The sequence below is a fragment of the Oryx dammah genome, unplaced genomic scaffold (assembly GCF_014754425.2).
Source record: "Oryx dammah isolate SB20612 unplaced genomic scaffold, SCBI_Odam_1.1 HiC_scaffold_28, whole genome shotgun sequence".
Classification (NCBI taxonomy): Eukaryota; Metazoa; Chordata; class Mammalia; order Artiodactyla; family Bovidae; genus Oryx; species Oryx dammah.
This window is the reverse complement of record NW_024070212.1, coordinates 104,406,989-104,420,120: the sequence shown is the minus strand read 5'-3', so window position 1 is coordinate 104,420,120 and position 13,132 is coordinate 104,406,989. Positions and strand designations below refer to the sequence as shown.

At 43.9% G+C, this 13,132-nt stretch overlaps 1 protein-coding gene across 10 annotated transcripts in view; it reads left to right on the top strand.

Annotated features, from left to right (window-relative positions):
- The window catches only part of MACF1 (microtubule actin crosslinking factor 1), a 336,445-nt gene extending 324,285 nt beyond the window's left edge, over window positions 1-12,160 (top strand). For 4 of the 10 annotated variants that reach the window (XM_040231593.1, XM_040231598.1, XM_040231595.1 and 1 more), the window contains 4 exons: window positions 6,507-6,718; window positions 7,255-7,365; window positions 9,841-9,970; window positions 10,691-11,988. In XM_040231593.1, the coding sequence (XP_040087527.1) occupies window positions 6,507-6,718; window positions 7,255-7,365; window positions 9,841-9,970; window positions 10,691-10,947 (710 nt within the window). In that variant the 3' untranslated portion in view covers window positions 10,948-11,988. Of the gene's footprint in view, window positions 1-6,506; window positions 6,719-7,254; window positions 7,366-9,840; window positions 9,971-10,690 lie in introns of all 10 variants that reach the window. The other 6 variants (XM_040231602.1, XM_040231601.1, XM_040231599.1 and 3 more) reach the window with 3 other exon arrangements.
- The last annotated feature ends 972 nt before the right edge of the window (window positions 12,161-13,132 follow it).

The following is a 13,132-nucleotide window of genomic DNA, read 5'->3' as shown; positions in this document are numbered from 1 at the left end:
TGCTGCCTTTATGAATGCTTTGAAATAGCCAAACCGTAGCTCTTCTAACTCTTGTAAGTTGACAAAGCATAAAATATGCCTGTTGAGACAGTATCCATGGAATTGGTTCTGAGTTTCTGTTTAACAAATACTTACAGGTTTTTATACTACACACTATTATAATCATTTTACCAATAATAACACATTTTCACCTCTAGGAGGTGTAGCTACTATTATTATCTCCATTATATAAAATAGCAAATTGAAGCACAGAAAAGGTAAACAACCTTCCTGAGGAGAGGCAGCTAATAAATGGCGGAGACAGGGTTCAGATCCCACAGTCTGGCTCCTGACCTACATGCTGTGTGTTTCGTGGGCTAACATACCCACCACCATCCCTTCTTATATGTGTTTTACTGCGTAATTAAATTCATAAGGCTTACTTTATAGAACTAACAAATGTTTACAGTACTGTTACATCGCTTCTTTGGATGTGACTGATTGTCAGAATCTGAAGCATTTAAAGCTAAAGGTTTCTGGGACTTCCCTGGCAGTCCAGGTTCAGTCCCTGGTCGGGGAGCTAACATCCCATGTGCTTCCTGGCCCAAAATCCAAAACATAAAACAGAAGCAATATTGTAACAGATTCAGTAAAGACTTTAAAACTGGTCCACATCAAGACAATCTTTAAAAATAAATAAAAAATAAAGGTTCTCACATTAATTCAGATATGCTCATAAATTTCCTTTTAACTCGTTCTGCATATACTCCAGTAAACCCAGAGTAATAATAGGGCAATAATCTTCATTAGGAATTTCTTTTTATAAAATAGTTAGTTTTAAAAACACCTATTCTGGTAAAAACTAGAGCAGGTTTAAATCTATTTTAGAATTTAATTATATCACGAACCAATTTATTTGCTATAAAAACCCCTTTGATTATTTCCAATGAGAAGCAATATATATTTCTTTTTAACCTTAAGTCAGTAAAATAAGATTATTCGTTTCCAAATCTATTAATAAAGTTTTATTTTTCATGTCATGTGTGATTGAACTAAATAAAAGAGAGATACTGCATGTGACATTTTGGAATCTTTGCCTGTTTGCTGCCTGCTCTACTTGCTCTATTTACGATAACATTGTGCTGCTGGCCAAGGAGAACACTGCTTGCTTTTCCTTATTTTGTTAGCTAAAAATTGGACCCCCCCCCCCCCAAGGATATATGGGAGGGCCATCTAGGAGCTATTTTCTATGGAACATAGTAGCCTTTTTCAGCATCTCTTGGAGCAGACAAGGTAAGGCTCACCCCTATGCCCTCCCAAGTGTGCCCTCATCCTGATTCCATTGGCTATAGAGTCCAGAACTCCTATTAGGCTTAGATATCATAACTCTGCCATGATGGACAGGATGAGCTACATCTCAGCAAATAAAAGTTGTGCTAATAAAGGAACACTTAAGGGCCCAGGCAGATGTAATAAGTGACTTGGAAGGGCGTGAATGTCACAATGAGACGCTGCCTAGGATTCTGTGAGGATTACTATGGCTTCTTGAAGCGCCACTTCGGTGGACTTTTTATTCATTTGGGTTGCATTTACTTGGCTGCACCACAGAGAATGTTATTCTGTGGACAGTACAAAATTTATGATCTAATACTGATGTTGCGTAATCGTGTTATCTGCCTTTACACAGCTGTTTAAGATGATGAAAGCTATCTCAGCCTGCACATTTCTTTAGCCAAATGTAAAGGTTAAAGTAGTCAGTTCAGTAGGTACCTGGTACTGCCAGAATTGGAGATTTGACTTTCTGAATTGATCCGTGGCAAAAGAAATCATGTTTGGATGGAGATAATGAATACGTGCACATTTACCCTAGGGGTCCATGAATGTTTCTGAGCATTAGACAAATAGTTCCCTGAAATTTTACTACCTATAAAAACTTTATTGTGAAGATTTAAAAGACACAGTTTGGCTTAGAACTGATTTTTTTATTATATGGTAAAATACATGTAACTTACCGTCCTGACCATTTTTAGGTGTACAGGTCAGTAATACATTCACGCTGTTGCGCTACCATCACAATCTCCCATCCACAGAACTCTTCATCTTGATATACCAAAACTCTGCCCATTAAACAGTGGAAGTGAATTTTAACTAACAGGCATGTTGCAGCCAAAATCAGTGGCTAGCAGTAGTCTCTTGGAAAAATGATGATCTCTCTGGTGGTTGAAAAACTGAACTTGAAATGACTGCCTTTGGGGTCTGGGCCCTAAGATATGATCTTTTAAAAAAACCAAAAAAGTCATGGTCAGATGAAATGCATTTGTAAGTAAGCAGGTTTCTTTACTGCAGGACTTTTCAGAGTTTATAAAATGCTGATTGCATTAGGGCTCTCCTAGAGAGAGAGGGTGGAGAAGGCAGTGGCACCCCACTCCAGTGCTCTTGCCTGGAAAATCCCATGGACATGGACGGAGGAGCCTGGTAGGCTGCAGTCCATGGACTTCACTTTCATGCATTGGAGAAGGAAGTGGCAACCCACTCCAGCATTCTTGCCTGGAGAATCCCAGGGACAGAGGAGCCTGGTGGGCTGCCATCTATGGGATCACACAGAGTCGGACATGACTGACGTGATGCAGCAGCAGCAGAGAGAGGGGGAAAAAATGTAGAATCCAGTGCTTACTAAACTTCTCTTCATAGGAAACCCCTCAGAAGCCTCATTTTGGGAAATGCTGCTGTAAGCAATGAAAGACCATGGAAAGGTTTTACACTGTTTAGAGAGATCAGATTTCTATTTAGAAATTCAGTCTGGGGAATGAGGAGTGAGGTAGGGATGGGATTGAGATGAGAAACATGGAGAACATTTGGAAGCCTGTTACAGTGGTCCAGGGTTGGGGAGATGAACCACATAAGTTTGAGGTGTGCCAGCAGTCTGATGGGATTCAAGAAGTATTAGAAGGTGGAGTCAACAGTAGACTCAACTGCCATCATGAGGGAGGGGCCTACGTCAACAGCCAGGTTTCTGCTTCAGTCATGTCTAATCAGTGTTGGATGTAAGGTTCTGGCATCCAGGAGAAGGTCTGCACTGGGAGTGTAACGGAGAGGCAGGCAGGGCCTGAAGGTGGTGCTAAGGTCTCAGGTGGATGAGCTCATCACTAGATTGAAAGTCTAAGAGGGAGAACAGGACTGCGGCCAGAACCAGGGGGGCATCAGCATTGAAGTGAGTGGGATGGGGTAGTCTGCAGGAGGCGACAAGCGGGGGTCTTAGAAGCCAAGGCAGAGCGTTTCAAGAGGAAAATCGTAACGCCCCCACTTGCAAACAGCAACAGCAGAGAAGAGTTTTTACCTGTCAGATTTATCTGGTTTTTAACCTGTGTTCGGGTGATGCACAGGAGTACACACATACTCTCTCAATACAGGGGGCACTGGCCAAAGTGAAGTAAACGGAGTATATTCATAACTTTATTTTTGAGAGGGTACATTGGTGTAAAATTTTGTAGAGCAGTTGCTATTTAGTTGCTAAGTCATGTCTGATTCTTTGTGACCCCATGGACTATATATATAGCCCACCTGTCCATAGAATTTCCCAGGCAAGAATGCTGGAGTGGGTTGCCATTTCCTTTTCCAGGGAATCTTCCCAACCCAGGGATCAAACCCACATTTCCTGCTTGGCAGCAGATTCTTTACCACTGGGCCACCGGGGAAGCTGTAGATCAGTTGACAAGTACCAAAAACCTTGAGTGTGCATCCTTTTCCCCCAGCAAATCCACTTGTAAAGACTTGCCTTAAGGAAGTCATTATGGATGGGCGCAAACACTTTTTTCAAGTAGCCTGTCACAGCACTGTATACAGTATGTTAAAAATTATGAACAAATACAACACAGGGTTGGTGAAATAAACTCATTTCAATATGATGAAATAATACTTTGCAGCTAGCTGAAGTTATGTCCGATACATGAAGCACGGAGGAATGTTTCTGATGTTTTTGCATTTTTTATATATGCACATGCATATACACAAAGTTGTGCAGAGAAATAAAGATACTAACAGTTTAATAGTATTGTCCCCTAAGGTTAAGCAGTTTTAATTCTTTGTAGTTTGCTGTAGATTTCAACCTTTCTACAATTTAAAAGTATCCCCTGAGGCAGAAGTGGTCTGTGACCCTTGCCAGTGATTGCCCTGGGGAGAGGGGGTGTTAGAGGGGCTTGGAGCCCAGAGTGGGATGAGCTTGTGTAGCTGAAAATGCAGAGAGCTGGGGGTGGGCAGAGGGCAGCTCGGGTGGAAGATGAGGATTCTGGTTCCAGTTCTTGCATAGTTTTCCCTGCCCTCAGCCTCAGTGTTGCAGTTTTCCGTGACGTGGGGATGCTGACTGGCTACCAAGAACAGTCAAGGATAGTATTTACACATGATCACGCGCTGTAAACTGCAGAGTGCATGGGGAACATGTTGTTACATTATATTATTGCATTTAACATGTAGTTGCCCTCATCAGTGATGCCATTTCAGAGTCTTCCTCTTATGTCACTGTGGTGTTTTCTGGAGAGTAAGCTCAGTGAGCTGTTAAGTCTCGTAGGTTTAAACCAAACGTCTGAAGTTCTGTCTGGCCTAGGGTCATAAACAACAACTCTCAGGTGTCATGGTCCTCAGTTGAGTAATGATTTCCGTTTGTCAGTGTTACTTCAGCACTTGCTGTGCGTCCAATGTTGTGCTGGGCACATTAGCAAATACAAGATAAAATAAGTGTTTAGTAACACAGAATGTTATTAAGTACCCAGGTTAGTGCTGAAGGAAATTCTCTTTAAGAATCATGAGTTTAGACACTGAGGGAAGTGCTGGAGTTTGGAAAAAGGATGAGTAGGGAACCAGAGGGCCCAGGAATGACCCTTGAAGGGCATGTTCTATTGGGGCCTGAGAAGGAAGGAAACAGGTTGGCATTCCAGGAATGCTGCACCATCAGACAAGAAGGACCCTTAGACATCAGTCAGCCTGACTGATCACCTGTAAGGAGGCTGAGGAGACAGAGCCCCAGGCAGGAGGGATCACAGCTGGGAAGAGCCTGGACTGTAACTCAGAGGTTTTGATATCCAGGTTAGCCCTTTTAAGCTGATACTCTGATATGTTACGTCAACTTCACATATTGAAAAGAATTTGGATTTGACTTAGGAATTTAAACCATTCTGCTTATGAAGCCTTGTGCAACCTGATTGAAAGTCCGATTCTACCAAGATTCCTCAAATTTCTTGAGGACTTGTGGGACTGGGCAAGAGAGAGGAATGTGTACCATTACCTGAAATCTTCTAAACTTGCAGTTTCTGGCCAAAGTAAAACATCTAATATAGGGAAGAATGGCAGATAGTTTGTTTATGATGGTTCCCTTTTCCCAGGCTTTACTAACAGTCCAGTTTGTTTAGACCTGTCCTAAACAGGGAGCAGCTTGGGGGTGAATAAGGAGACAGAAGGTGGTCACAGAATTAACACCTTTCAGTGACGAGTGACCTAAGAACACGTTGCAGAGGAATTGTTTCTTTTAAATTCATAACGTCTTTCACAGTTAACGTGTGTGGTTACCTTCTGAGCAAATCCAAGCGTGGGGTTCTGGTCTGGTGGCTCCAGGAAGCCCTGGGAAGCACTACTGTGTTCCCAGACTCTCCAGCTGGCGTCCCTCTCCCACTGCAGGTCTGCCCTCAGCTTCTCGTGGCTTTCAGCTTTTGACCTAATGGTTTCTCACTGGCAAGTTTTGTGCATGGATGGTCTTGATCTCTCTCTCTCTCTCCTCCCACATGTTTACTTCTTAACAGTTCAGCCCAGATCTTTTTACTGTCCTGAGTTCCTGGACCCCTTTCTTAGGATTATTATCAACTGGATTCAAGTAGAAGAGCCTAGATCAGTGGTCCCCAACCTTTTTGGCACCAGGGACCAATTTCGTGGAAGACAGTTTTTCCACGGAACCAGGGGAGGGGGTGGGTTCTGGATGATTCAAGTACATAACATTCACTGTGCCCTTTATTTCTAATCGAATGCCACTCCTGGTCTGATAGGAGGTACCAGTCTGCAGCCCAGAGGTTGGGGACCCTTGTCTAGATGACGTCAATTTCAGTGATCTGTTTTTCTATACCGTTTCATTACTGCGTGTCCTGCAAGAGTTGAGCAAAAAGTACACATGTCCTGTGAGAGAGAAAAGAGGGGTTTCGATTTAACCTCGGAGGTTTGTGGACTGCTGCCTCTGCTTTCTCTTGACCCCAGGGGACAGTGGCAAGGCAGATCGTGACCGCAGCATGGGACGGTGCTTGGTACACAGAGAGTTCTTTATTACAGCAAACCAAGGGGTTATTCGTTAATGTGTCTGCTATGGGTGAGCATCATGACAAGGCTGATAAATCAGGAATTTATCTCTATTTTAAAAGAAGCCGCAGATGGTACTAAACCTATAAATTATATAACTGTTTTCGTGGGGTCAAGCAGCTGTGTGACCATCAAAGATATATTTTTCAAGGTTAACTGTCACTGTATGTGTGTGTGTTTATTCCCTTTACTAGCACGAGGTAGAACTAACATCGAACTCAGAGAGAAATTCATCCTCCCTGAGGGGGCATCCCAGGGCATGACCCCTTTCCGGTCCCGGGGTCGAAGGTCCAAACCATCTTCCCGTGCAGCCTCCCCTACTCGCTCCAGCTCAAGTGCTAGTCAGAGTAACCACAGCTGTACGTCCATGCCGTCTTCTCCAGCCACCCCAGCCAGTGGCACCAAGGTACGTACAGCCTCGGGTGTGACCTCCTGCCCCGCTCCCAGCTCTGCATGTGGCCACTGTTCAGTGTAGCCTCTGACAGACTCCAGTGAGGAGAGGCACTTGAAGACATAGAGACCAGGCTGGCCAGGCCCTGGTGGTACACAGATCTGGGCCTTTAACATGGCCGCAAAGGACGTTTAAATAGGAATTAAGTCGTTAGGTCCAAAGCGCTTCTTTCCACATATTCCCATTTTGAGTTTGAACCCATCCAGAGTTACTGATCTTGAAAATTCAGGCACTGTCCCTGCAGCTGGAGCTAAGTAAGAGAGAAGTTTGCCGTGATGATGAGTTGTAGCTGAGGAATGCTACTGCCTTTCTGCCTTGGCCCCTTTCATCCCGTTGGACTGATGCACATTTTACTTTGTTTTCTTTTTCTTTAAAATTTAGTGTCTATTTATTATTTATTTATTTATTATTTATTTTATGTTCCCAATTTGCTTCTTTTGTGTTCCATTTTCAATTGTTCCCGTCCTTCCCTTTGGATTTCCGTTTCACAGACTCCGCTTCAGTTCTCTCGCTGTTATGACAAACCCTGGTTGGTAAACAGTAGAGCTGGCACCCCTGTCAGGGACAGCCACTATCCTGACCTCCAGCTGCCCAGCCCCGAGGTAGAGTATGGCTTTGCTGATTAAGGACACAGGCAAGACCAGGCCCTCGCTCATGCCGAGAACCTGACCGGCTCTCCCTCCTGACACGAGTCCGTGCTCTTTTCCATCTTTGTGGTGTTTGCTTTCACGGCTGATTCATCCCGTCCATTGTCTTTCAGGGGTTTCTAACTCGGATTCACCAAAATTGGAGATAAATAAGAGATGCCTGAGACTGGATTGTGTAACAACTTCCCAACAGTCCTTAGAATATTTGTTCAGGGTGGTAAACAGTGGTCATTCGTGGTGATTTATCAATATTGTTTATAATCAGGCCTCTTGGAGTCTCCAGACGTCATATCTGACACAAACGAGTTATGAACACTTGAAATTCAACGACGGTGCATGTTCAACAGTGTTCTACCTTTGCTTAGGACAGAGGAGTGGCTGGCACCCTCCCGCCCGGAGTCACATTCCAGGGGTGGTTGGTATTGCCACGCTGCTCCGAGGCTTGGGTGCTGCCCCCTTCAGCCAAGCACAGCACTTGTGAACACTGCTCTGAGGCTCAGGGTTTAGTTTCTGAATTCCTTGGCCCAGGCACTTGGGTTTCTATAGCCTTGATTTGAATGCACATGCCAGCGGGTCAGCATGTTCAAGTGCAGTCGTTAAAACGCCCAAGTGCTTTTGGAAGAGCAGTGTTTCAGAAATAACTTGTGGACTAGCAGCTTGTCTGATAGCGGTACAGCTGGCACTCTGGCTCCTGCCGGGAAACACTGGGTTCTTGTGCCTCAAAACATGGCACTGCATTTAGTCGTGTAAAGCTTCAACCAGTGTAAACAGGAGGTACAAGAAGCCAGTGTCCACAATGGACTCGCTTCTCTGGGTTTCATCCCACTTCAGTTCAGAAATACATCTGGCTTAGAACCTGATCTGGGGACCCACTGACACCGAACCCCCATGAGTCAACCTGCCTATCCTGCGTTTTCTTCTTTAGTGGCTCCAGTTTCATGAAAGTCTCAAAAGTTCTGGAATTTTTAATGTTTTAATTATGAAGTGCCAATTCTCATAGGATTCTAACCGATCAGCTTTTCTGTCTTAAGGTTTTACCTTTGGTTTCATTTCATTTCAAGGTTTCATCTTCTCTTAATTACTAATATTCTGCACACTGTCTTGGCGCAGACTCCCAGCCCAACATCTCTGGGGCCACGTCTGCCCAGCAGCAGTACCTTCTGAAACTGGTGCTCTTCCTCCTGTGTGGGCCAGGAGGGTTTGTGCTGGAATGTGAATCCCTCTGTCGCTTTTGCTCTTTCTTTATAAAGAAAAAAGAAACACAACAAAATGGGTTGCTTTACTCTTTTCTTTGTATAAACATCTTAAAAGTCCTGGAAAACAATTTACATGATTGATTTCAAAGAAAAATTAGAAGAGCATGCTGTGGCATGAGTGATACTCAGAATAGATTTAAAATATTTTCTCTCCAAATTCTTTTTTTAAAAAAATATATACACTCAGATGGTAAAAGGAGCTGCTACCAGCATCAGTAATGATAGCATACATCTAGCCAGCTCTTTGCCAGTTGGGGAAGTGCTTCTGCATGTGACTTATTCACTCAACAAGTTTATTTTGAGCCCCTCCTCTGTGCCGGATGTAGTATTAGGCACCTAGCGTGTGACAGGGAGCAAACAAAGTCCCTGCTTTTCTGGAGTTTCTGCTTTAACCTGGGAGATTTCAGGCAGCAAACAGGGAGCCTTCCTGGGCTGTTGGAAGGGACAGCAGCAGGCCAGTGGCTGCAGTGGACTGAACAAAAGGGAATGTGTGGCAGTGGGGTTCAGAGAGGCAGGCTCCTTCCCCGGTTTCCAGGGCGAGAAGTGGAGGCACGCGTGCCAGTGTATGTTAAGTCCAGACCCAGGCCCTCTGGTCTCAGGCCGTTCAGAGCCTTGTTTCTCATACCACAGCCCCACTCTCATGCGCTTCTCCTAATCGTTTATCAGGTCAAGTAATTTAATCTTCATTCTACCAGTGAAGAAATAGATCTACTTCACTGAATTTACTGCATCTCTATAATAGGGACTGGAGTAATATTTGGATCTTCATGTTAACAATTTGGGGTTATAACTCATATGTCACATATCTAACCCCAAAACTTTGATACTTTGGAGTATTTGGATTTCTTACCTTTATTCACTTATCATATTTCTGTTTGTTATGACTATTGTAATCTTAGCATTTGAGGATTTTTTTTTTCCTGGTAGAAATTTGTCAGTAAGATAAAAGGCATTGGAAGACATTTTAAAACCTTTAATTGGCACATGAAGGCTTTATTTTGGAAATGCTCAAAATTCATGACCTAGCATACTTTCAAAATAAATCATTGTTTTCCTGGACTTTTAACTAGCTTTTCAGTTTTTCAGAAAATGAGGAGGGCTTAAGTAAACCTTGTAAAGTGGAATTTATGTCAACGATTTCACCAAGTAAATATGACCTTTTTATTTTTTTAAGGTTATTCCATCAACAGGCAGCAAGTTAAAACGACCTGCACCCGCCTTTCATTCAAGTCGAACATCACTTGCTGGTGATACTAGCAACAGTTCTTCCCCAGCACCCACGGGTGCCAAAACTAATCGGGCAGGTAAGGACCTGCCCCAGCACTTCTCCACTGGGGATAAGGGTGAGGGGCATGGCCAGGCCAGGAATCTGAGGAGCAGAGAAGGAGAGAAACACAAGTGCGGTGCCCAGAGGACAGCTGGCTCAAACCGTGCCTCCCGAGAGCAGGCGCCCCCACAGCCAAAGCCACAGCACCCGTTCGTCATCAGAAACCATTGTACAGGGGAGAATGTAAGAGGGTCCGGGGAAAGGGCCTCCTGGAGCCAGGCCTTCCTGACGCTCCGTATTTATGTTGGCTCAGAGCTGAGAGTCAGGGGAGGATCGCGTCTGCTCACCTCTGGACGTTCCTCCTGGGAACCTAGGGCTTTGGCTTCCACTTGCTGCTGTTTGCTGGCCCTCCTCGCCCCCATTCTTGGTCCGCCCATGCGGCTCTCTCCTCCAAGCTGAGGCCCAGGGCAGCCCCGCTCCACTCCGCCATGGGGGCAAGTGAGGTGACAGTGCTGGTGATAGAAGCTGCTTTCTGCTCCTCAGGACGCTTCTCAGGTAGAAGCCCAAAGTCAGAAAAGACTGCTGCAACTTCTGTGTAGGTGAGAGAACCGAGATTCAGAAAGACTCTGGTTTGCCCACGGTCACTCAGCACGTCAAGTGGTATTAGGATCAGAACCCTGGCCTCTGGTTCTTTTGTTCTCCACCCACCCACCAGTGCTGTCTCTCTTAAGTCTGCCACTTTATTCTTAAATTCCAGACCCTAAAAAGTCAGCCAGTCGCCCTGGGAGTCGAGCTGGGAGTCGGGCCGGGAGTCGAGCCAGCAGCCGTCGAGGAAGCGATGCCTCTGACTTTGACCTTTTAGAGACACAGTCTGCGTGTTCAGACACTTCAGAGAGCAGTGCCGCAGGGGGCCAGGGCAGCTCCAGGAGGGGGCTCAACAAGCCTTCCAAAATCCCCACCATGTCCAAGAAGACCACCACTGCCTCCCCCAGGACTCCGGGCCCCAAGCGATAACACTGTACGAGCACCCCCAAGCCTCTCTCCACTTTGAATCCTGCTCCATGCATTGGGTGTATATTTATTCTGAATGGGAGAAGTTATATTGTTAAAAGTGTAAAAGAATAATTGTGTTATGAAGCTGCCTTATTTTTTTTTCTTTTTGTAAGTTACTATTTTCATGTGAATATTTATGTAGATAAAATTTGCCTCCTGGTAACCCTGTAATGGATGGGGCCCAGAAATGAAATATTTGAGAACAAGCAAAAAGGTCAAGATGCAAATGTGTATTAAAAAAAAAAAGCCTCTAAATAGGGTTTCTGCGCGGTGCAGGGTTGTAAACCTGCTTTATCTTTTAGGATTATTCCTAAATGCATCTTCTTTATAAACTTGACTTGCTATCTCAGCAAGATAAATTATATTAAAAAAAAAAATAAGAATCCTGCAGTGTTTAGGAACTCTTTTTTTGTAAATCACAGACACCTCAATTAGTGAGAACCGAGGGGAGGGCACTTCTGATTGCTTTTTCCATTGTTTTTAATGTTGTGTGATTTTAGCTGAAGAGAGGGAACCTCATCTAGGTAATGTTTGCACATGAAACAGCAAAAGGAGTTCATTGCAATACTGTCTTTGAATACTGTTTCAGTACTGGGTGTTTAAAGGACAAATAGCTGCTAGAATTCAGGGGTAAAGGTAACTGTTCAGAGAACGTCAGAACATTGGGGTTTTTTAAGAGTCCTGGTTCATAACTTCCCATCCAACCTGGCCACTAATAACTCCTGTGCTCACTGGGACCCAGGCTGTCAGCAAAGGGAGACTCCCTGGGTGGCATCGTAAATTACAGTTTGTTTATCTGCATTTTTTGCTATTTATTTAAAATGGTCGATCAACTTCCCACAAACTGAGGAATGAATTCCACAAGCCTATTCTGAAAATGTGGACATAAAACAAACACTCACTCGTCCTTTAAAGGAGTTCACCAGCACACTTGTTAACAAGTCCCGTTTGCTTCTGTCTTTTTTTGTGCGTAATAAAGTCAGCTGACCAAGTGACCATGAAGAGGGGCTGTCTGGGGCTCCTGATTTTTAGCTGCTGTTCCTTTTCAGCTCCGACCATGTTGCTGTGTGATTATCTCAATTGGTTTTAATTGAGGCAGAAACTGAAGCTCTACCAATGAACTGTTTAAAAACAAGACACACTTTTGTATTAAAATTGCTTGCAGTAACAAACATTTTGTATTTCCTGCTTTTTTTTTCTCAACCATTACCTTATATATAACATATTACTGTGGGGAATGATTGTGTTTTAGGTACTTCAGTGTATTATTCAAATCCAGATATCTTGGATAAATTATGGAGCTCATTAATAATTTTTTCCTTGTAAGGGAACAAAGAAATACTCAGACGGTTGTTAATGTAAATCTGTAGGGCTATCTACCCCACTTACATCAAATAACCAGTATGTAAGAAGATTTCTGTTGTAGAAATCACAGGCCTTAGAGCTTCAGAATATGGGCCAGTTTCCCACAGTATGCTGAAATTTCTGGTTAAATGGTAGAATAAATAGGATTTCAGAGGTAGAAACAAAAGTGGTCATCATATCTAGCTCCTTTGTTTTATAGACAGAGAAACAAATGGGAAAGTGGGAAGAAAGTAATGTCCCGAGATCGCATGATAAATAAACGGCAGAAGTGGGCCTTGAATCTAGTCCTTGGCTCCCTATCCAAGCCTGCCAGTTCTTTTCCCTTCAGCCCCTGGTTGGCTTTATAATAATTAGAACAGCCAAATATTAAGTAACTCTGACACAGGAATTAGACTAGGAAATAACTAGAGAACTTGAGAGGTAAGAGAGATTCAACCTCATCCATCTGCACCCTTGTTCACTGGGTCGCACTCCCCTTGTGATACGGGAATTCAGTAAGAAGGACACGATTGCCAGAGCTGTTTGAGGCCAAATATGCAAAAAAAAAGGAATGTGCAGCCTGATGGATTCTGAAGCAAGAGCTTGCTTACTCTGTGGAATCAAGTTTAACTTCAGACTGTTGGAACTTTGTAGGAAGGTATTTTCACACAAAAATCTGCTTACCCCTCTAAACTTCCTAGCTGCAGAAGCATGCTGGAAGGAGCTCGATCTCTACTTTCTCAGAATCTGGACCACAGTCACTTGTGTTTCTTACCAAGGAATTCAGGGTTTCTCTCAGTCT